The 24122-nt window shown below is 49.1% G+C and overlaps 1 protein-coding gene across 1 annotated transcript in view; it reads right to left on the minus strand.

The window, feature by feature from the left end:
• Positions 1-1426: 1426 nt before the first annotated feature.
• Positions 1427-24122, minus strand: part of cand2 (cullin-associated and neddylation-dissociated 2 (putative)) — a 31212-nt gene continuing 8516 nt past the window's right edge. The window contains exons 11-24 of the mRNA XM_069678298.1: positions 23827-23945; positions 23148-23306; positions 21303-21524; positions 20992-21198; positions 20491-20678; positions 9851-10016; positions 9637-9777; positions 8004-8143; positions 7430-7605; positions 6607-6702; positions 4977-5146; positions 4747-4911; positions 4469-4576; positions 1427-1808 (exon numbers count right to left, since the gene is read on the minus strand). Of these exons, the coding sequence (XP_069534399.1) occupies positions 1578-1808; positions 4469-4576; positions 4747-4911; positions 4977-5146; positions 6607-6702; positions 7430-7605; positions 8004-8143; positions 9637-9777; positions 9851-10016; positions 20491-20678; positions 20992-21198; positions 21303-21524; positions 23148-23306; positions 23827-23945 (2288 nt within the window). The 3' untranslated portion in view covers positions 1427-1577. The remainder of the gene's footprint in view (positions 1809-4468; positions 4577-4746; positions 4912-4976; positions 5147-6606; positions 6703-7429; positions 7606-8003; positions 8144-9636; positions 9778-9850; positions 10017-20490; positions 20679-20991; positions 21199-21302; positions 21525-23147; positions 23307-23826; positions 23946-24122) is intronic.

A 24122-nucleotide genomic window follows, 5' to 3' on the forward strand; every position in this document is an offset into this window, starting at 1 on the left:
TGATGAATGTTTTTAGAATGACTAATTATAAAATGTCAACGTAAAAAGGATGAACGTGAAGATCTGCATTGACGGGAGCATTTGCAGCTCCCGTCAGCTTTAACACATTCTATTTATTTATGTGCTTCTGTTTTGAAGTCTTGAGTTGGGCTTTTTAATTTCGCAAGCTGCAACCTGCAGAGATGAAAAATGAAGCCAATGCAGAAGTGCCAAAAGCTGCAGTTCCTCTGGTGTCCACTTGAGGCTGTCTCCAGCAGTGAGTCAGTCTCCATAGAGTTTTCTTCTCTTCTGTGTCATTGTTTTACTGTAAAGCTTTACGTCATGTCTGCTGTGGATCATGTTTCAATTCTTATTTGTATTGTATGTCAGCCTTAATATAAAACTAAATATAAACATATATCGTGTATGGCAGTTATTCTGTAACCACCCACGCGTTATATTGTCATTTATTACTAAGTGCATTTTTTCAAAAATCCCCAAAAACAAAAACTATAATTTGAGCACCTGGATTAAAGGTAGGAAGCTCATTTTCAACATTTTCTGTGATAAAAACGTCACAGCTCAAACTAAGAGGCCTCTTTTAAAAATATGCCTAACTTCATTTCCTTTTTTTTTACTTCACATTTGTATAAAAGCCACAAAATGATGTTCAAGTGGAAAACCTGTAAACATAACTGACCCTTTTAATGCTGTTGAGATCAGTTCAGATCAATGATTCACAACGAGACCGGACGCAGCTGCCAAAAGAATCCCTCGACATGTGATCGTTCTCGAACTGGGCCGTGCACATCAAAGCAACACAACGCACACTGACACAGCTGACTGTCTCCATAGCAACGACGCACACTGACATACCCCACTACTTCTGCGTTAATATTATATAACATTAGTATTAGGCCCAGGTTACATGAATTAACTAGCTGGATTTCTGTTATCCTTCTAAAAAGAAGTGGATGACAGCGACATGCTCACAATGTTACTGTAACACTGATTAATAAACGTTGAGGACGGAGAGTTAGCAAAGAAAGGATCTGGAGCCGTCTTTGGCTACTGCAGCGCCAGAGACAGGCTGCCTACGCCAATTTATGCTGTTTCCTGATTGGCTGAATGAATTGCGAATCATTGATCTGAACTGGGCCTTAAACACCTCTAACGAACTCTTCCTTTGGTATTCTGTCCTTCTGACAGGACGTTTAACCTCACCACCCACATTTCCTGTTTGTCGGTACCATTTAAATATGGTAAACATGCATATAGGTCACGACGTTTGAGGCACAATCCATGAAGCCCAAACTGCACTGTGGTTTTCAAAGTGTTGCTTCCACTTTATTTCATGATAACTAAATGAAAAACAAATGTTTCTGGGAAAAACACAAAAATGAATTCAGTGAAATTCACCAAATCATGAAATTTATTTTTGCCAGGGAGGAAATTTATTCTAAAAAACCCAGTTTACAAAACACAGCTGTGATGGTGCGACACATGTGGACATCCCTTTATAACATGTCATCTCCTGTTTTTTTACCCTGTGTCTTTAAAAAAAGATCAAAGTCAAACACGTCTTCCATCACCAGCGTCTAGCTCATGTCCATGCTCTCTGTGGGTGCTAAGCCCCCTCCCTCCCCGCCCTGGACGCTCTGGTAGATGGACGCCATGTCCGCGTTGGTTCTGATCTGGTTGGCGAAGTCGGCCATGCTGGGGCTCCTCTCCACCTCGGGGACGGCCAGCAGGGCGGCGACGGCACGCATGGCCGAGCGCCGCAGCTCCTCCTGCTTCTCAAACTCCTGCTTCACTGACCCCGCCTTCACCTGTGGGCGGGGGGAGAGGAGGGGGGGTCATTTCAGTGTCATCACAATGCACTTTCAAAACTACCTGCATTAAACACATCAAAATAAAAACACACAGTCCCGGTCTTCACTCTTATTACTTTATTTTTCCACATCACCCACCTTGTCGCTGCTTTGATCAAAGATCCTCTATAACAAAGATGACATATTACACAACAATGTTAAGAAATGCTGTACACGTTCTCTCTCCTTAATGGGTGTGGTCTTTTTTTTCCTCCCTCCAAAGAAAACTGTAAAATATGAACAAAATAAAAGCTTTTTTTGAAAAAGATGATTTTTCTGGCCTTTGTTTTTTTTATAGGACAGCTGAAGAGAGACAGGACATCTTGAGAGGAGAGGTGGTGTTACAGCCCTGACCGTAGTTCTGTAGTTTTTGGGGAGACTGTGTTTGTGTGCGAGTGTGTGCTCTGTTGTTTTGTGGATCTGTGTTTGTCCGTCACAGGTGGAGCGGTGAGGAGGGGAGAGCCTTTCAGCAAGTCTGGTTTTCTCACAGACGCTGGGCGATCCACTGGCAGCAGCAGAGCGCTCGGTCCTCAGCCTCCCAAACATTATTGACTTGTGAATTAATCACTTGGAATTGATTGTTCGGATTAGTTTTAGTTATATTTATTATTTATATATATTTAGAATCTATTCTTTTCCTGTTTTTGTTTAAGGTAGCGAGTTCGGTTTATCGAATGTAAATTGGTTTCATTTGTTTCATTTAGAATTAGAACGTAGACACTTTCTTTAGTTTTTGGGCCTTATGTTCACCCTAAGCTTTTTGCTGACGTTAGTGTTATTGCTTTGTGTTTTGTGACTTATAATAAATTGTTTGTATATATAGGAAATCCGTTGGTTTGGGGACCGGGGAGGGAACATTTCATGTACCTTAATGCTGCACATCTACTCCCCTAGACAGGAGCGTGACAGGTGGGGGTGACATGCAGCAGCATATAAATGCCATTTTAAATGTGTTTTTGTGGTTGGAGATGTCGGCAGCACAGCTACAGTTCAGAGCAAACAAAAGCCCCTGACAGTCGTGAGGATGTGGCTGTTGAGGCCCCTTCTCTGTCAGAGCTTCCTTTGCTGTCACACAGTGAGGTCGTGCAGGAGCAACGCAGCGATTCCTCTCTGAAGGAAGTGTCTGAACGTGTTGAATCTGCTTCTGAGGTTAGCGGTGCTGTGACTGCTTACTTTTTGCAAAATGCATTGCTGTTCAGAAAATGGGTCCCTGTGGGGGAGGATTGTGTGAAAGGGGATGTTCTGCAGAAGGTGGTACGAGTGAAGTTTCATCCTCCTGATGAGAGTGGACACGTTGGTGTTTGGAAAAGTACCTGAACATTGAAGCTTGATTCAAAAGGCAGCTGGACTTCTTCAGTTCTACACTGACTGATGGGCGGAGCTACAAATATAAGCCTCTTCAATCGATCCAAGATGGCTACTGTTAAAAAGCTCTTTAACAGCAGTGCTCCTACTGTCAGAAAAAACAGTATTTACAAACAAAACAAGACAAAACAATGCGCACTAAAACACAGAGGCAGCCGTCCAGTCAGTTAGAACTGAAGAAGCCTTTCAGATGAGAGGTGAAACATCTTCAACCAAGTCCAGCTGCCTTTTGGATTAAGCTTCCCTTACCACGACCATGACTGAGAACCTTCACAGACACAAACCTGAACATCCTTTAAGTTGTAATATCGAAGATCTCAGGTTCGTTCTCTTTGGCGGCACCTGTGGCGATAAACTGTAACTGCAGGAGCACACTTCCCAGATATCCAGACAGTGCTGCATGTGTGACGTCCACGGTCGGCTCCGGTTGCAACAGACCAACCACTGCTGGCTGGTGGAAAACGCGTCACTAACTGGGCGCCGCTACTGATTTGTTCTGTGAAAGTCGCACCAGACACCCAGTCCATAATAATACTATATACTGCAAATGCAAAGGCCTTCATCAGTGGGCCATAGGCTCAGTCACCATTGTGTTACCTCATTCAGTGATAGATAGTGACTTAACAGACATTTATTTACATGAAAATCTTTGAGATTATTAAAACATTTAAACATTTAAAAAATATGTCTCTGCGTATATTAAAACGTCACGTGTGCCAGCTAACTGGAAAACCTCATCAGACTATCAAACCTGAACCACTGCAGCCCAATCCAGCCGAGTGAGTCGAGAAAAGAGACAAAATATAACTTGAAAATTGTACTTCAGAAAAAAAGGCAAATTTGCGCGTTGAATTTTTTGGACTTAAACGTGACATTTGTGTGACGGCGTGCTTTGAGGTGCTGCTGGTGTCCTCAGGTTGCAGCAGAGATGGTAGATCCAAACTCCATCCAAAATAACGAGCGTTAGATAAGTTATCTTGTCTCGTGTGGCAGACACACGTGAGAGCGTTCTTTCTGCTTTTTACAAATCTGCATCATGATGTCGTTATTTCAGCTTCATCTTAACTTGTTTATTGTCATTACATCTCTGCAAACTCTGGGTCCATAGCGCTGCTCTAAGCCACATCTCAGCCGGCGTGTGACTTTGCAGGCCAAAAATGTGCGTGTCGTGTTCATCCATGGCCAATGGACAAAAATGATCCTGCGTTTAAACTTGTAGGAGTAAAGTAAACGTGTGAATTTGCTCCCCTCACCTTGGTGGTGCAGGTGGCCCTCAGTGGTTCTATCAGTCGGTCCAGTCTTTGGAGAACAGCAGCTGGACTCAAAGACGCCAGTCTGGCTAACATCAGGAACGTCAGCATCTAGAGCACACAGACACACAGACACACATGAAAAGAGTCAGAAGGTAGAAGAGACAGTTTGGAGTGTTTCAGAGGCCTTAAAGATAAAGAGGAGGAGAAAGGAGAGAACAGCTGAACATGAATCTGACTGGATCTTCTATCAGAGTATTTTCTCTGTGTTTTCCACCCACCCTGATGTCATAGTGATCTTTGAGTCCTTCCTCCACGTGATCCAGGAACTGCAGGACGTCCAGCCCGTCCAGGCAGCTGTCCAGCAGCGTGTACATACACTCGAACGCAGCTTTACGCACATCCAGACCGTCGTCCACCGTGTGTTTGAACGGACCCATCTCCACCTGCAGACACACACGCAGAGTCACACGTCTGCACGGAGGTTAAACATCCCGACAGGCTAACCCACCTCTCTGATGAGGTCCTTCCTGATCTGGGTCTCCTTGTAGAGGTGAGGCAGCACTGACGCGAGCAGACCACGGATCAGAGACGGCTTGTTGTGAGCTGCAGAGTTAAACATCACCAGAGCGACGCGGCGCACGTTGATGTCCCCGTCCTGCAGCGTCTTCAGGAAGTCACCTGCCGGACGGAGAGGTCATCACTGAAAACACAGACTTTTGTGTGTTCGTGTGTGCAAGTTAGAGGTTTTTTTCTTATGAGATTATGTTTTTTTCAGCCTTTTGTCTTTATGATAGGACAGTGGATTGAGTCAGAAATATGGGGCGAGAGAGCGGGGATGACATGCAGCAAAAGGCCCAGGGTCGGAGTCGAACGCGGGGCTGCTGCGTTGAGGACTTTGCCTCTGTACATGGGGCTCGCGTCTCCCCTGAGCTGAAGCGGTGAGCCTTAAATCTTCTGAAAGGTGGGGCGCTGGTTTCAACACGGGACAAGGTTTAGCTAGGTGAGCTAAAGTGAGGAGTTCAGGGCCGTTAGCCTGTTTATCCAGATTTATGACGGACAGTGAGGGCGACCACGCCAAGAAAAAGCAGAACACACACCATCTCCACGGGGGGGCGGGAACGTTTTTATTCACGAATGTGAAGGAGTGAAGTGTGTGTGCCTCATCTGTGGTACCAACGTTTCAGTGGACAAAAGAACCAACACGGGGCGCCACCAGCAGGTACAGCGAGGTGACGCAAGCAGCTCTTGGTCCCTTTCTTTTTTTCAAAGCAGCTCTCAGGTGAAAACATTTGGAGACCTCTGGCTTGAAAGCAGCACCAACCTGTGTGTGTGCCCTCTGATGAACTGACACGTGTTTACAAAGTTTGTTTCCGTTTCTTTTCTCTCTAAGGCGACCGCGGATACATTTCAGTGTACAGGGGATCTCTCCGGTCAGAATGGAAGCCCTCTGCTCATGCTGTACTGAAGCTACAGATAATAATAATTCACTTTATTTAAATGGCACTGCTCGTACAACAAACGCAGCTCAAATGTTTTACAATAAGGAAAGTAATGCACGTGAAAAGACCGACAGGATGGACTGCAAAACAAGAATAAAGACATAAAAAGGTGGAAATTAAACAATAAGATTAAAAAACAAATGAAAAAAGATAAAAACCGAGATGTAAACAAAGACCAAGATCAAAGAGATGGAATATATCACATAAAGAAAGCTGAAGTTTAAATGAAATAATAAATTAAAACACAACATTTAAAGTGCAGCAGTGCAAAGTTAATCAAAGCCTGTACGGGGACGGACGTTGTAGTGACAGACTTTATAAAACTAGTGATCAACCTGGCTCCCTGATATTTACAGGAAGTGTTCATAGCTTTGGGCCGTATTTGAGAGTATTGCAGTGTTGTTAGATAAGCTGGATCCTCGCTCATTAAAGGCTCTGTTCATGAGGAGGACCTTATAATAATCTTTAAATGTACACATGTCATAAACATACTGAATGAATGGTTCTGTTTTACAGTTTTAAAAGAGATGTGAGAGACGCTCTAACGTTTCCTTCAGTGAGACTTGAACAGTCTTAACAAAAGGAAACTGTCCTGTCTTCACTCAAACAGCCGCGTGTTTTCGCGCCTGTGTGTCTCACCGATGCTGTTTCTCAGCAGGGCGTCTATGGGAGCCGGCTGGTCAACGATAGTGAACTTGACGGCCGTCACCACCGTGCTGCGAGCCAGAGGAGAACCTGCGAGGAGGAGGAGTCGTGTTTAATAAGGTGTCGTCTCATGAATGAATCCTTAACAGTTACTCTAACACAACAACACAGAGTGACATGACGGGAAAGCAGCGCTGAGTCTCGTCACATCACAGCTTCGGCTTTACGACAAAAAGAAAACATGACAAAGATTCTTTTTTGCTTCATTAATAATTTAAGTGTTGCTGGTTGAACGTAACTGTCTGCATTTACTCAAGTGCTGTCTGTACTTTAGTACTTTTATTCATCATCACTTCCAGAAGAGTTCAGAGTTCACCTGTTTAACAGATCTCATTATTTTACACATCAAGATTTGACAAAGAAAACATATGAAGAACTTTTAAACATCTTTAAATGATTCATATAAAAATTGAGATAGGTCAACTCATAAATCTGTTAATAATATTAGCTTCTAATGTTTTTACTGACAATCAGAGAGGTAATAATTCTACTTCCTGTTTATTATAGACGTCAGAGTGGGAGGGGCTGTTGTACTAGAGAGCTTTTATTTTTAAAGGTATGTCTGATCCAGCGCATTGGATGGATGAGCAAACAAACAGACCAACCTGCCGCTCAGATCTCCGTCATCACATCATCACACACAGCAGCACCATCAAACACACACACACACACACACACACACACACACACACACACACACACACGCACACACACACAGACACACACACACACACTTCCCCCTCCTCGCACATCGCACCAGTTTTAAGCTGCTGTTTCAGTCGAGGTAACAGTTGGTCAGCGTTGACGAGCGTCAGTTTTCCCAGACATTCAGCCACCAGGTTCCTGGTCCCCTCCTCCTGACACTCACAGTTCTGAAACAGCAGGGACCAGATGGACTCGACGTGGGGCGAGAGACTGGAGGCTGGACAGGCGCTGAGCAGAGAGAGAGAGAGAGAGAGAGAGACAGAGAGAGAGGGAGAGGAGGAGAAACCAAACTTTAAAGAGAATCTGGTGAACGCTACAAAGAGTGTGATGATCAAAATACGTCTGTTCAACCAGCTTCAAGAAAAAGCTTTAAATTCAACTTTCTTTTTTTACATCTATCCTCTGATTGGCTCAAAAACCCGACTGGGCGCTGCACACTACGCAACAGAAATGTTTATGACTTGATTTCTGCATGATTTCTTTCTACAAAGTTTATACATTTTCTGTCACTGCCACTCGAGGGCGCCAAACTGACTTTCTCCTGTGCAGCACTGTCAGTGAATACATTCAGAAAGATACGAGGAGAACAAAAGCTCAGGTAGCGCTGACACAGAAACAGAACTCACCTGATGACCTCTTTGAGCGAGTGCAGCAGCAGGTATTGTCTGCGCGGCTGAGAGGAGATCTCCTTCAGCAGGAAGGGCAGGTAGTCGTTCAGGCTGCCGACCGCCATGCTGCCCAACGCGCAGGACGCCGCCGTCTTCACCTGGCGTCACAAAAACCCCGGACACGATTAATATTTAAAAAGAGGCAAATGTGTGAAGCTGTGTGCGATCATTTGAAACACCTTTATTCATTCTGTTGGGTGTTCTCACAGTGTTTGTCTCTGGGACATTTGGAAAGAGCGCCCCCTTCATATATCTCAACTTTTTGTCAACACGTCCCAATAAGGAAACTTTTCTCTGACGTTCAACAGATATTTTTGTAAGAAGAACCTACACATTGCACCATCCACAGAGATGACTGACTGCTGGGGTGCCGGTTTATCAGAATCCCCAGAAACACTTTATTTATCAACGTATCCATCCATCCATTATCCTGTTCAGGGTCGCGGGGGGGCTGGAGCCTATCCCAGCTGTCATGGAAAGGCGGGGTACACCCTGGACTGGTCGCCAGTCAATCACAGACATAGAGACAGACAAACTTTCGCACCCACACCCACACTCACACCTACAGGCAATTTTAGAGTCACCAATGAACCTAACGAGCATGTCTTTGAACGGTGGGAGGAAGCACAGAGAACCCACGCATGCACGGGGAGAACATGCAGACTCCACACAGAAAGAACCTGACCTTCTAGCTGTGAGGCAACAGCACTAACCACTGCACCACCGTGCAGCCCAAGGAAACACATGTTTGAAAAAATCACTCTAAACTGAGTTTAATCCAGAAGATTAAATTAAATGTTTCAAAGCTCAAAATGTCTTTTTTCTGGTTGATTTGAACTCTCACTTGTAGTTAATTGGAAAGTAGGATCCATTAACACTTCAGGGTGAGCTGCACATGTGGAGGTTGTGTTTGACTTCAGGGGTCTAAAACTAAAACACTGTAACGTATATTATCGTGATTGTTCTGTTCTGTGTAGAACAAGTTCATTTTGAACTGTGGAGTTAAGTCTTGTTTTCATGCTGCCCCCTCCTGGTCATTTTGAAGCACCAGCTTTGAGGAGAGGATTTCACTGAGGACCAGTTCAGAGCGGTAGAGGACGGGCTGCTTCTGCTGCTGCTGCTGCAGTTTGAGTTCTCCACTGTTGGCTTGGACACTATTTGTCTGTAAGTACGATGGTGTCGATTTCTTTGATGTAAATAAGATTCTTTGAGTTGGTTATCGTGAACGTAGTCATTTAGTAGCAGGCAGAGCTGTTAGCTAGCAGTGTGACTCAGCATGTCTAGCTCTAAAGATTTGTGGCCTTACATTGGGCCTTACTGATTGCAATCTTTACTTTTATTAATCAAGCTCTTTGTGTTTTGTTGCAGTTTTACAAAGTGTGAATTCTTCATTAAAATATGAAGAAAAGTTGCTTTGTGCTTGTTGGAGGACTCACAGCTGCTCGCCAACTGTCTCGCTTTGAACACCAGCACCTCAAACACGAGGACAGTTTAGTGACTTGTAACGAAGTATTTGGAACGCAGTAAAAGAAACATTTATTAAAAAAGTAAGTTTCAGTTATTCGCAGCCTTTGAAGCATGCTTGTCTCACCTCCTCATTGGTGGAGGAGATGGCCTCCAGGATGACCCCCTGCACCTCCTTACTTCCTCCCAGGCTGCCGCTCCTCCCCACCTCCCCCAAACACAACAGAGCCAGGACCCGAGCAGACTCCGGAGACCCGGGATTCTTCACCTGCGGAGAGGAGACGGGAGGAGTTACAGAAACACACAGGAAGAAATAATGAATATAACGAACGCTCGCTGACCTCCTGCAGGAGGCCGGACACGGTGCCTGGAGTCTCTTTGGGGCAGGAGGAGCACAGAGCGGCCACACAGCGAGCCACAGACAGGAAGGACTGTCTGTGGGGGGCGGAGCCGTCCACCGAGCACTGAGAGCTCCGAAAGGGATCCATGAGGGCCTTCAGCAGCTGACTGAGAGGAGGAGAGGGGAGAAGAAGAAGAAGGATAAAGCGGGTTGGATATGGAGAGAGGAGGAGAGAGAGGAGAGGAAAACAGAGAGTTAATGAGAGGCCATGAGAAAGGAGAGGATGGAGAAGAGTGGAGAGATGAGAGGAAGGATGGAGCAGGTTGGATAGGAGAGGGAGGAAAGCGTAGAGGGGAGGAGGAGAGCTGAGAGGAAGGATGGAGCAGGTTGGACGGGAGAGGGAGGAAAGCGTAGAGGGGAGGAGAAGAGACGAGATGAGGAGAGGGAAAGGGAGAGGTGGAAGACAGGTTCAAAGCAGTGTTGTTTCCATGACGAAGACGAGACGTTGACGAGCTAAAAACAGATTGTTGATCATAAAAACTGAACTGAACTCATGAGATGGGACGGACTGAAATGTCGTGGTGGCCGTCGGATGTTCAAAATCCATATTTCCCCGACCGTGCGTCTAATCTGTCAAAGCACTTTATCCCTGTAACTGGTTGATTGGTTGAGGGCCGTGCAGATCCCTGACATACAGGTGAGGATGTCCCAGCGCAGCAACATGACAACAACATGACGGCATCCACGCAAAGAACAGATGGACACACTTTATTTATTTAATGCCCTGTAGTAACGGGAGACGGAGAGACGCCCTGTGGCCTCGTAGGTGGAAGAATCAGTGGAAGAGTTGAAGCTAGTTTATTTGAGGTAAAGATTCAGGATATTACACAAGTACGAGCGTTCAGACAGTGAAATGTTGCCTCACAGATTCAAACACTTGGTACAACCTGTCACCTCTGATTCCTGTGTCAGGCTCATGAACTTAGTTTCAAGAGAGAAAACGTGTTGACTCAAAGTATGATAAAGGATCTGTGTCCTCTTGTGGTGTGTTTTGTTCTGCCGGTGCCCACAACCTCCATTTCTGAGCACTCCTCACCGGCGCTTACTGTTGCTAGGTGACGAAAGTTATGGCACTTCCGCTTCCCTCTGTAGTGAGAATAAAGTCTTAAATCGCTCTGTGCGCTTAATATTTGCTTTTGTTCGAGGACATTTTACAAAAAAACATGAAAACAACATAAAAAACATGAAAACAACATAAAAAACATGAAAACAACATAAATGAATCGTGTCCCGGCGTCTACACCTGGAAATGTACCCTCAGAAAAACAAAAGGATGAGCTTCTCCTCCGCCGTTGTTGTTGACTAAGTTGATATCTGAAGTCCCGCCCCTTCTTGATTTTGACTGGTCGGTGAGAGAGACTTGACATTGGGGACTTAAACAGCAGCGACAGTTGTTCAAAGTTCCACTTCCAGCTGTCTACTACGGGAGAAAGACAGGTTTGCTGTAGTCAGTACAACGTCAGAGTGAAAGCAGGTATGATATGTTTTTTATCGTGTTTGACAGTCATTTCGTTTATATTCGACTCTGCCTTTAGTAGTTTTATGGATTATTGGTATATTTGTTAAACACACCGGCTAATTCGACCATTTTTCCTGTTATTTCTGCGAGACACTCATCGTCCTCCATGTCTCCCAGATTCAAAGGTCAACAATTTAAAACGTTCTAAACCTTTGTGTCATAAATTAACGTAGCTGAAATAGTCGTAAGAGTTACAAAGTTACAAATCGTTGCTTAGTGACGTTAGATTTCTATCACTATGGCAACCCGTTGTTGAAATGTTTCACGGGCGCTGTAGCCGTCCTTCAGCCGTCGCTGCTTAAAGTCCCTGATGACGAGCGCGGCGGTGTTCCAAAGGCTGAACTATTTTCAACTGAGAGACAAACAGCTGACGCTGGGTGCGTTTTCATGCGGAGGTTGGAAAACACTAAACTGCAGTGGAGGTTGTTAGTGGACACAGCCCCAAAATGTGATGACCTTTTAGTGACTAAAACTGGACTCAAATGTTTTGAGATGTCGTCGACTAAAAAAGGGTAAAAACAACTAAACTATGACTAAAACTAATAAACGTTTCTGTCTAAAGACTGAGTCTAAAGAAGCTGCCAAAAACAACACTGGAAGAAAGAAGGGAGGACAGGAGAGGTAAAGAAGGGAGGACAGGAGAGTGAAAGGAGGGAGGACAGGAAAGGTAAAGGAGGGAGGACAGGAGAGTGAAAGGAGGGAGGACAGGAAAGGTAAAGGAGGGAGGACAGGAGAGGTAAAGAAGGGAGGACAGGAGAGTGAAAGGAGGGAGGACAGGATAGTGAAAGGAGGGAGGACAGGAGAGGTAAAGGAGGGAGGACAGGAGAGTGAAAGGAGGGAGGGCAGGAGAGGTGAAAGGAGGGAGGACAGGAGAGGTAAAGGAGGGAGGACAGGAGAGGTAAAGGAGGGAGGACAGGAGAGTGAAAGGAGGGAGGACAGGAGAGGTAAAGGAGGGAGAACAGGAAAGGTAAAGGAGGGAGGACAGGAGAGTGAAAGGAGGGAGGGCAGGAGAGGTGAAAGGAGGGAGGACAGGAGAGTGAAAGGAGGGAGAACAGGAAAGGTAAAGGAGGGAGGGCAGGAGAGGTGAAAGGAGGGAGGACAGGAGAGTGAAAGGAGGGAGAACAGGAAAGGTAAAGGAGGGAGGACAGGAGAGGTAAAGGAGGGAGGACAGGAGAGTGAAAGGAGGGAGGGCAGGAGAGGTGAAAGGAGGGAGGACAGGAGAGTGAAAGGAGGGAGGACAGGAGAGGTAAAGGAGGGAGGACAGGAGAGTGAAAGGAGGGAGGACAGGAGAGGTAAAGGAGGGAGGACAGGAGAGTGAAAGGAGGGAGGGCAGGAGAGGTGAAAGGAGGGAGGACAGGAGAGTGAAAGGAGGGAGGACAGGAGAGGTAAAGGAGGGAGGACAGGAGAGTGAAAGGAGGGAGGACAGGAGAGGTGAAAGGAGGGAGGACAGGAAAGGTAAAGGAGGGAGGACAGGAGAGGTAAAGGAGGGAGGACAGGAGAGTGAAAGGAGGGAGGACAGGAGAGTGAAAGGAGGGAGGGCAGGAGAGGTGAAAGGAGGGAGGACAGGAGAGTGAAAGGAGGGAGGACAGGAGAGGTAAAGGAGGGAGGACAGGAGAGGTAAAGGAGGGAGGACAGGAGAGTGAAAGGAGGGAGAACAGGAAAGGTAAAGGAGGGAGGACAGGAGAGGTAAAGGAGGGAGGACAGGAGAGTGAAAGGAGGGAGGGCAGGAGAGGTGAAAGGAGGGAGGACAGGAGAGTGAAAGGAGGGAGGACAGGAGAGGTAAAGGAGGGAGGACAGGAGAGTGAAAGGAGGGAGGACAGGAGGGAGGGCAGGAGAGGTAAAGGAGGGAGGACAGGAGGGAGGACAGGAGAGGTAAAGGAGGGAGGACAGGAGAGTGAAAGGAGGGAGGGCAGGAGAGGTAAAGGAGGGAGAACAGGAAAGGTAAAGGAGGGAGGACAGGAGAGGTAAAGGAGGGAGGACAGGAGAGTGAAAGGAGGGAGGGCAGGAGAGGTGAAAGGAGGGAGGACAGGAGAGTGAAAGGAGGGAGGGCAGGAGAGGTGAAAGGAGGGAGGACAGGAGAGTGAAAGGAGGGAGGACAGGAGAGGTAAAGGAGGGAGGACAGGAGAGTGAAAGGAGGGAGGACAGGAGGGAGGGCAGGAGAGGTAAAGGAGGGAGGACAGGAGGGAGGACAGGAGAGGTAAAGGAGGGAGGACAGGAGAGGTAAAGGAGGGAGGACAGGAGAGATAAAGGAGGGAGGACAGGAGAGGGAAAGGAGGGAGGGCAGGAGAGGTGAAAGGAGGGAGGACAGGAGAGTGAAAGGAGGGAGGACAGGAGAGGTAAAGGAGGGAGGACAGGAGAGTGAAAGGAGGGAGGACAGGAGAGTGAAAGGAGGGAGGGCAGGAGAGGTAAAGGAGGGAGGACAGGAGAGTGAAAGGAGGGAGGACAGGAGAGGTGAAAGGAGAGGTAAAGGAGGGAGGACAGGAGGGAGGACAGGAGAGGTAAAGGAGGGAGGACAGGAGGGAGGACAGGAGAGGTAAAGGAGGGAGGACAGGAGAGTGAAAGGAGGGAGGACAGGAGAGGTAAAGGAGGGAGGACAGGAGAGTGAAAGGAGGGAGGACAGGAGAGGTAAAGGAGGGAGGACAGGAGAGTGAAAGGAGGGAGGACAGGAAAGGTAAAGGAGGGAGGACAGGAGAGGTAAAGGAGGGAGGACAGGAGAGTGAAAGGAGGGAGGGCAGGAGAGGTGAAAGGAGGGAGGACAGGAGAGGTGAAAGGAGGGAGGACAGGAGAGTGAAAGGAGGGAGGACAGGAGGGAGGGCAGGAGAGGTAAAGGAGGGAGGACAGGAGAGGTGAAAGGAGGGAGGACAGGAGAGGTAAAGGAGGGAGGACAGGAGAGGTAAAGGAGGGAGGGCAGGAGAGGTGAAAGGAGGGAGGACAGGAGAGTGAAAGGAGGGAGGACAGGAGGGAGGGCAGGAGAGGTAAAGGAGGGAGGACAGGAGAGGTGAAAGGAGGGAGGACAGGAGAGGTAAAGGAGGGAGGACAGGAGAGATAAAGGAGGGAGGACAGGAGGGAGGACAGGAGAGGTAAAGGAGGGAGGACAGGAGAGGTGAAAGGAGGGAGGACAGGAGAGGTAAAGGAGGGAGGACAGGAGAGGTAAATGAGGGAGGACAGGAGAGGTGAAAGGAGGGAGGACAGGAGAGTGAAAGGAGGGAGGACAGGAGGGAGGGCAGTAGAGGTAAATGAGGGAGGACAGGAGGGAGGACAGGAGAGGGAAAGGAGGAAGGACAGGAGAGGTAAAGGAGGGAGGACAGGAGAGATAAAGGAGGGAGGACAGGAGAGGTGAAAGGAGGGAGGACAGAGGATAGGAGAGGTAAAGGATGGAGGACAGGAGAGGTGAAAGGAGGGAGGACAGGAGAGGTAAAGGACGGAGGACAGGCAATGTGAAAGGAGGGAGGACAGCAGAGGTAAAGGAGGGAGGACAGGAGAGGGAAAGGAGGGAGGACAGGAGAGGTAAAGGAGGGAAGACAGGAGAGTGAAAGGAGGGAGGACGAGGGAGGACAGGAGAGGTAAAGGAGGGAGGACAGGAGAGGTGAAGAAGGGAGGACAGGAGAGTGAAAGGAGGGAGGACAGGAGAGTGAAAGGAGGGAGGACAGGAGAGGTGAAAGGAGGGAGGATAGGAGAGTGAAAGGAGGGAGGACAGGAGAGATAAAGGAGGGAGGACAGGAGAGGTGAAAGGAGGGAGGACAGGAGAGTGAAAGGAGGGAGGACAGGAGGGAGGGCAGGAGAGGTAAAGGAGGGAGGACAGGAGAGGTAAAGGAGGGAGGACAGGAGAGATAAAGGAGGGAGGACAGGAGAGGTGAAAGGAGGGAGGACAGAGGATAGGAGAGGTAAAGGATGGAGGACAGGAGAGGTGAAAGGAGGGAGGACAGAGGATAGGAGAGGTAAAGGAGGGAGGACAGGAGAGGTAAAGGACGGAGGACAGGCAATGTGAAAGGAGGGAGGACAGGAGAGGTAAAGGAGGGAGGACAGGAGAGGGAAAGGAGGGAGGACAGGAGAGGTAAAGGAGGGAAGACAGGAGAGTGAAAGGAGGGAGGACGAGGGAGGACAGGAGAGGTAAAGGAGGGAGGACAGGAGAGGTGAAGAAGGGAGGACAGGAGAGTGAAAGGAGGGAGGACAGGAGAGGTGAAAGGAGGGAGGACAGGAGAGTGAAAGGAGGGAGGACAGGAGGGAGGGCAGGAGAGGTAAAGGAGGGAGGACAGGAGGGAGGACAGGAGAGGGAAAGGAGGGAGGACAGGAGAGGTAAAGGAGGGAGGACAGGAGAGATAAAGGAGGGAGGACAGGAGAGGTGAAAGGAGGGAGGACAGGAGAGGTAAAGGAGGGAGGACAGGAGAGTGAAAGGAGGAAGGACAGGAGGGAGGGCAGGAGAGGACAGGAGGGAGGACAGGAGGGAGGACAGGAGAGGGAAAGGAGGGAGGACAGGAGAGGTAAAGGAGGGAGGACAGGAAAGATAAAGGAGGGAGGACAGAGGACAGGAGAGGTGAAAGGAGGGAGGAGAGGAGAGGTAAAGGAGGGAGGGCAGGAGAGGTGAAAGGAGGGAGGACAGGAGAGGGAAAGGAGGGAGGACAGGAGAGGTAAAGGAGGGAGGGCAGGAGAGGTGAAAGGAGGGAGGACAGAGGACAGGAGAGGTAAAGGATGGAGGACAGGAGAGGTGAAAGGAGGGAGGACAGGAGAGGGAAAGGAGGGAGGACAGGAGAGGTGAAAGGAGGGAGGACAGAGGACAGGAGAGGTAAAGGAGGGAGGACAGGAGAGTGAAAGGAGGGAGGACAGGAGGGAGGGCAGGAGAGGTAAAGGAGGGAGGACAGGAGAGGGAAAGGAGGGAGGACAGGAGAGGTAAAGGAGGGAGGACAGGAAAGATAAAGGAGGGAGGACAGGAGAGGTGAAAGGAGGGAGGACAGAGGACAGGAGAGGTAAAGGATGGAGGACAGGAGAGGTGAAAGGAGGGAGGACAGGAGAGGTAAAGGAGGGAGGACAGGAAAGATAAAGGAGGGAGGACAGGAGAGGTGAAAGGAGGGAGGACAGAGGACAGGAGAGGTAAAGGATGGAGGACAGGAGAGGTGAAAGGAGGGAGGACAGGAGAGGGAAAGGAGGGAGGACAGGAGAGGTGAAAGGAGGGAGGACAGAGGACAGGAGAGGTAAAGGAGGGAGGACAGGAGAGTGAAAGGAAGGAGGACAGGAGGGAGGGCAGGAGAGGTAAAGGAGGGAGGACAGGAGAGTGAAAGGAGGGAGGACAGGAGAGGTAAAGGAGGGAGGACAGGAGAGTGAAAGGAGGGAGGACAGGAGGGAGGGCGGGAGAGGTAAAGGAGGGAGGACAGGAGGGAGGACAGGAGAGGGAAAGGAGGGAGGACAGGAAAGATAAAGGAGGGAGGACAGAGGACAGGAGAGGTAAAGGACAGAGGACAGGAGAGGTGAAAGGAGGGAGGACAGAGGACAGGAGAGGTAAAGGAGGGAGGACAGGAGAGGTAAAGGAGGGAGGACAGGAGAGTGAAAGGAGGGAGGACAGGAGGGAGGGCAGGAGAGGTAAAGGAGGGAGGACAGGAGGGAGGACAGGAGAGGGAAAGGAGGGAGGACAGGAGAGGTAAAGGAGGGAGGACAGGAGAGATAAAGGAGGGAGGACAGGAGAGGGAAAGGAGGGAGGACAGGAGAGGTAAAGGAGGGTGGACAGGAAAGATAAAGGAGGGAGGACAGGAGAGGTGAAAGGAGGGAGGACAGAGGACAGGAGAGGTAAAGGAGGGAGGACAGGAGAGTGAAAGGAGGGAGGACAGGAGGGAGGGCAGGAGAGGTAAAGGAGGGAGGACAGGAGAGGGAAAGGAGGGAGGACAGGAGAGGTAAAGGAGGGAGGACAGGAGAGATACAGGAGGGAGGACAGGAGAGGTGAAAGGAGGGAGGACAGGAGAGGTAAAAGGAGGGAGGACAGGAGAAGTAAAGGAGGGAGGACAGGAGAGGTAAAAGGAGGGAGGACAGGAGAGTGAAAGGAGGGAGGACAGGAGAGGTAAAGGAGGGAGGACAGGAGAGGGAAAGGAGGGAGGACAGGAGAGGTAAAGGAGGGAGGACAGAGGACAGGAGAGTGAAAGGAGGGAGGACAGGAGAGGTGAAAGGAGGGAGGACAGGAGAGGGGAAGGAGGGAGGACAGGAGAGGTAACAGGAGGGAGGACAGGAGAGGTAAAGGAGGGAGGACAGGAGAGGTAAAAGGAGGGAGGACAGGAGAGGGAAAGGAGGGAGGACAGGAGAGGTAAAAGGAGGGAGGACAGGAGAAGTAAAGGAGGGAGGACAGGAGAGGTGAAAGGAGGGAGGACAGGAGAGGGAAAGGAGGGAGGACAGGAGAGGTAAAGGAGGGAGGACAGGAGAGTGAAAGGAGGGAGGACAGGAGGGAGGGCAGGAGAGGTAAAGGAGGGAGGACAGGAGGGAGGACAGGAGAGGGAAAGGAGGGAGGACAGGAGAGGTAAAGGAGGGAGGACAGGAGAGATAAAGGAGGGAGGACAGGAGAGGTGAAAGGAGGGAGGACAGGAGAGTGAAAGGAGGGAGGACAGGAGAGGTAAAGGAGGGAGGACAGGAGAGGGAAAGGAGGGAGGACAGGAGAGGTGAAAGGAGGGAGGACAGAGGACAGGAGAGGTGAAAGGAGGAAGGACAGGAGAGGTAAAAGGAGGGAGGACAGGAGAAGTAAAGGAGGGAGGACAGGAGAGGTGAAAGGAGGGAGGACAGGAGAGTGAAAGGAGGGAGGACAGGAGAGGTAAAGGAGGGAGGACAGGAGAGGTGAAAGGAGGGAGGACAGAGGACAGGAGAGGTAAAGGACAGAGGACAGGAGAGGTGAAAGGAGGGAGGACAGGAGAGGGGAAGGAGGGAGGACAGGAGAGGTAAAAGGAGGGAGGACAGGAGAGGTAAAGGAGGGAGGACAGGAGAGGTAAAAGGAGGGAGGACAGGAGAGGGAAAGGAGGGAGGAGAGGAGAGGGAAAAGGAGGGAGGACAGGAGAAGTAAAGGAGGGAGGACAGGAAAGATAAAGGAGGGAGGACAGGAGAGGTGAAAGGAGGGAGGACAGGAGAAGTAAAAGGAGGGAGGACAGGAGAAGTAAAGGAGGGAGGACAGGAGAGGTAAAAGGAGGGAGGACAGGAGAGGGAAAGGAGGGAGGACAGGAGAGGTAAAAGGAGGGAGGACAGGAGAAGTAAAGGAGGGAGGACAGGAGAGGTGAAAGGAGGGAGGACAGGAGAAGTAAAAGGAGGGAGGACAGGAGAAGTTAAGGAGGGAGGACAGGAGAGGGAAAGGAGGGAGGACAGGAGAGGTAAAAGGAGGGAGGACAGGAGAAGTAAAGGAGGGAGGACAGGAGAGGTGAAAGGAGGGAGGACAGGAGAGGGAAAGGAGGGAGGACAGGAGAGGTAAAGGAGGGAGGACAGCAGAGGTGAAAGGAGGGAGGACAGAGGACAGGAGAGGTAAAGGACAGAGGACAGGAGAGGTGAAAGGAGGGAGGACAGGAGAGGGGAAGGAGGGAAGACAGGAGAGGTAAAAGGAGGGAGGACAGGAGAGGTAAAGGAGGGAGGACAGGAGAGCTAAAAGGAGGGAGGACAGGAGAGGGAAAGGAGGGAGGACAGGAGAGGTAAAAGGAGGGAGGACAGGAGAAGTAAAGGAGGGAGGACAGGAGAGGTAAAGGAGGGAGGACAGGAGAGGTAAAGGAGGGAGCATGGTTGAATTCCTTACTGATGTAAATAAATATCAAACTGATGCATGTGACTGACAAGGTTCCTCCTTGAGCTGTGAGCTGTGAGCGTTGAGCGTTGAGCGTTGGGCGTTGAGCTGTGAGCGTTGAGCTGTGAGCGTTGAGCGTTGAGCTGTGGGCCGTGAGCCGTGAGCCGTGAGCGTTGGGCGTTGGGCGTTGAGCTGTGAGCTGTGAGCTGTGAGCAGTGAGCTGTGAGCTGTGAGCTGTGAGCTGTGAGCGTTGAGCGTTGAGCGTTGAGCGTTGAGCGTTGGGCGTTGAGCGTTCAGCGTTCAGCGTTCAGCGTTGAGCTGTGAGCTGTGAGCTGTGAGCTGTGAGCGTTGAGCGTTGGGCGTTGAGCAGTGAGCTGTGAGCGTTGAGCTGTGAGCGTTGAGCGTTAAGCTGTGAGCTGTGAGCGTTGAGCTGTGAGCTGTTAGCGTTGAGCTGTGAGCGTTGAGCGTTGAGCCGTGAGCCGTGAGCCGTGAGCCGTGAGCCGTGAGCCGTGAGCTGTGAGCCGTGAGCGTTGGGCGTTGGGAGTTGAGCTGTGAGCTGTGAGCGTTGAGCTGTGAGCGTTGAGCGTTGAGCCGTGAGCCGTGAGCTGTGAGCGTTGAGCTGTGAGCGTTGAGCGTTGAGCCGTGAGCCGTGAGCCGTGAGCCGTGAGCTGTGAGCCGTGAGCGTTGGGCGTTGGGAGTTGAGCTGTGAGCTGTGAGCTGTGAGCTGTGAGCGTTGGGCGTTGAGCGTTGAGCGTTGAGCGTTGAGCTGTGAGCGTTGAGCGTTGAGCGTTGAGCTGTGAGCGTTGAGCGTTGGGCGTTGAGCTGTATTCTCGTGTAAATCTAGTTAAATTCCCTTCAAAAGGTCGTTCTGTAATCATTAGGAAATCAGTCTCTGAACACAGTCAGGACTTCCTTGTGAACATGGAGCCTCTCTGACTGTAAACAGCTTGAACATGCTGATGTATGACTGCAATGTGTTGTAAAAGCCTCCTTATCACCTGAAGGAATGCCAGCACTGTTGCTGTTGGACGTTTTCACGTCTCTTGATTAGATAAATTCTGTTTATGATCTCAAGGGAAACACAGGATTTATGAACTCTCGTTTTTTACGTCACATTTGAAAATTTGCAACAATATCTGTTAATCTGCAGCTTTCATCCAACAACAACACATTTCAATCACTATTACAACCTCATTACAAAGAAACACGGCAGTCATCTCAACACTCGACAGTTTTCCCACCAGAACACTTTTGGACTTTTGCTAGTTTGCACTCTTTGTGTTCGGGCCTCAATAGAACCAACACATCGCTCCCACACGCACTGTCTCACCTGTAGCTCGTGTTACTGGCTTTGGAGAGCACCAGAGCCTGCAGGAAGTCCAGTATGGCAGCCAGCGCTCCACCCTGCAGCAGCGGAGAATGGACGAGTCTGAAGACGCCCGACAGCACGGAGGAGCTGATCTTCGCCAGAGAGGAAGGACACGCTTTGGCCAAGCAGGTCAGCAGGGAGACGGACACCTGGACAGAGACAAGCGACAGGTGTACTGCTGCATGTGGCTTTAATGTAAGGCACTTTGTATTCAGGAAGGTTAACTCACAGATCAACAGGAAAATAATGATTATATCTGCCAAGGAGGTTGACTGCACAATCATGCACCCACACAGATTTACCCAATTTAATAATTCTTATTATTATAACTATATTTCATTGCTACATCTTCGCCTGACCAGATTAAACAAAAGATAAATAACTTAAATGTAAGATAAGTGTAACCCTCTCTCTGCTGGATGGAGCATGAACAACGTGTTGGTGTTAAACTGTGTCCCGTACCTGTGACACATGCATGTCGCTCTCGTCCACCAGAGCAGGAAGCTCACTCAGCACGGGCTCCAGGGCCGCAGCTTTGATGCTGGCAGCGTGATGAGAGACCAGCGCGGTCAGACACGCCAGCGTGCCCAGCTTCAGAGCTCGCTGGTTCTTCCTCAGGAAGGATCCCAGCACAGACAGAGCGTCCGACAGGATGGACGACAGGTCGATCTGGGGGAATAAAAGGCGGGAAGATAGAAACAGAGTCTTCTTTGGAAAAGTGTTTTTATGTCTACATGGAAAATGAAAGTGGAGTAACGGCTGTGATTTAAAACCTTTAATGGAGAAGCAGAGACGAGGGTGATGGTCCGCACTGCTGTCAGTCTCGTGATCTCATTCTTTAACCTCTCCAGGAAGATCGCCAAAACACCCTTCAGCTCCGCCCCCAGGTGATCGCCAAGGTGACACACCATGTGACCCATACAGGAAATAGCCCTCTCTTTCACTTCCTGGTCGATGTCTGTTGCTTTCAGCCTCTTCAGGGTCACAGAAAAAACCTGGAGAAACAAAATCTTGTGTTTTTTAAGTTTCAGAGATCGAACACTAAAAAAAGAGGACTCGTCGACTGTCTCTTTAAATCCACAGACAATGTGTGTTTAACTAATCCTTTACATTGGTCGACCTCACTCTGTCCAGAGCCTGTGACTTTCTAACTCACATGGTACAGATCAACTGAACACAGCAGGAGGCCTGTACTGAACATAGACGCATGCTGACTGTCCTCTGACAACAAGATGTCTGCTTGCTTTATGTCGCAGCATCACTTAATGCTAAAGTAATATGAATACAAAGTAAGAGGAAAAAATAAGCAGTAAACATGTCTGTGTCTGTGCTGCAGTAAAGTTATGACTGATATCACAGCTGTCTCAAGTTCTGTTTCCATACCTGAGTTATAACTAGAACAGGAATGTAAAAGAAGCTCTTCTGATCGCAGCCGTGACAGAAATTAGGTCACAAAACTTCTGACCAGTCAACGATTGATCAGGTGTTGTGACAAATGTATGTATATTAACTGGCTAATGTTTTTAGGCATATATTGTTGTAGCTTAATCCAACTACTTTCAAAAATGACGAGAAGAGACTCTGACCCTCAAAGACATTCTCTTTAGTGAAATAAAAAAGGTGGCAAACACGTTAGCTTGTGTTAACGACGAGTACTGCTTGCGGCTAACAATGACGTTTTTCCTAACTTCTCAACATTGCCCTTACGTTTTCCACCATGGCATTATGGGTAATGAAGTCCATGAACCATTACTTAAGGCATCTGGCCTCTGAATGATCTCCTGTACTTATCACTTCACCAAATCAAATATATAAAGAAATGAACTCTTGTTTTAACCCAATCCTTCTTAAATGTTTCACATGAACTACCAACTTAATAAACGTATTAACTTATAATAACTTAACTAACTCATTAGCCCAACCCTTGTTAATACACCACATAAAGTCACAACAGATATATTGGCAGTGGTGTATTTGTTTTGTAAACTTCACTTGGGTTGAGTCGGACGGGTGTCATCATGTTGTTCCAGAAGTGCATGCTCAGACTCCACGATGTTAGCAGCACCGCAGAGCATCACAGCAGCCGTCTGTGATGCTGGGACTGATTGACAGTGTGTAATATTATTAAATGATCTTATTAAAAGTATTGAGTGGACTCCCGACCAATATGGGACCGATATTAAGAAGCAACTTAAAGGTCCCCTATCATGCTCATTTTAGCTGTTTAAACCCTTTAAAACAAGAATAGAAAAGAGAGACGTGTTCACCCTCCCTCTTTCTGCCCTCATTAACTAAGCAGACATTTGAGGGGGCGGGGATGATATGATAATGAGGCACTGCTCTGATTGGCGGTCCCGGAGGGCGGTCTCAGAGTGAAAGTCAACATGGCTCGCGCTCCTGAACGACAACCGGCAGCTTTAAGTGTACGACCGTACATGTTCGAACCGGAATCCGACTCCGAACAGGAGGCAGCTGTAGAAGAGTTGCAGCCACGGTTACAGCACAGTGTCAGTGAGTGGTGAGTTGACTGTTGTCGCTATAGTTGAACAAATGAACCGTCTGCAGAGTAAAAACAGCCAACAACAGATCAGAGCAGAAACCAGCCCGGCCCTGCGTACCTCTCTGATGAACGGCTTGGGGTCGAACCCCCCCGCTGCCGCAGCGTTCTGTCCCTGCGGCCTCATCACTCGGACCAGCTGCTGCGCGACCAGCAGAGCCTCCGAGGTGATCTTATAGAAGGTGTCCTCCACACACGCCACCACCGGGGGCAGCAGCACCTGCAGGAAAGAAAAGAAGTCTCTATGAACGATTTCCCTCGTGAACTTTAACCTTTAATTTAGTCATAAACACAAACTCAAAAAGTTCAGAGGTTAAATACTGAACAAGGAGAAGAGTAAGGAGTACTTTGAATACTTTAATGCTAATTCTACTTTTACTTGAGCGTAAAGCTCTGAGCACTTCTTCCACTACAATCAAACATCTTTCTGAAGCGGTGACACACGTCAGTCTGCTGCTAAGTTCATCAGCATCCACGCAGACATTAAGAGCACCTGTTGTCAGTGTTTCTGTTATGAACTGTGATGAGTTCTGACCACTGCAGCTTTTACACAGAGACCTGAAAACCTCTTGTGTGAACAGACCAAACGAGCAGAAACAGATCAGTTACATTTAAACACAAGGCTGCAGGCTGCACGTCCCACATCATTCATATCAGCACGTCACTCTTCTAATAATATGCAGATTCCAAATCAGCCTGCAAATATCCCAAAGCAGCGTTTTAACAGACGTGTAGAGAACCTGCATGTGCGGCTGAAAGGCCTGAGGAGGGTGAGTGAGGAGGAGGACGTGGAAGAAGGACAGAGCATCGATCCTCATGGTGGACGACGTCGACTTGTCTGTCAGCGAGAAGACAATGCCTGGAGGACAGAGGGAGGAGGACGGAGGGAGGAGGGCATAGGGAGGACGGAGGGAGGAGGACAGAGGGAGGAGGACAGAGAGAGGAGGACAGAGGATGGAGGGAGGAGGACAGAGGGAGGAGGATGGAGGATGGAGGGAGGAGGACAGAGGACAGAGGGAGGAGGACAGAGGACAGA

This window comes from Semicossyphus pulcher, unplaced genomic scaffold (genome assembly GCF_022749685.1).
Source record: "Semicossyphus pulcher isolate SPU_LCO1_2020_fin unplaced genomic scaffold, fSemPul1.0.p SCAF_3, whole genome shotgun sequence".
Taxonomy (NCBI): Eukaryota; Metazoa; Chordata; class Actinopteri; order Labriformes; family Labridae; genus Semicossyphus; species Semicossyphus pulcher.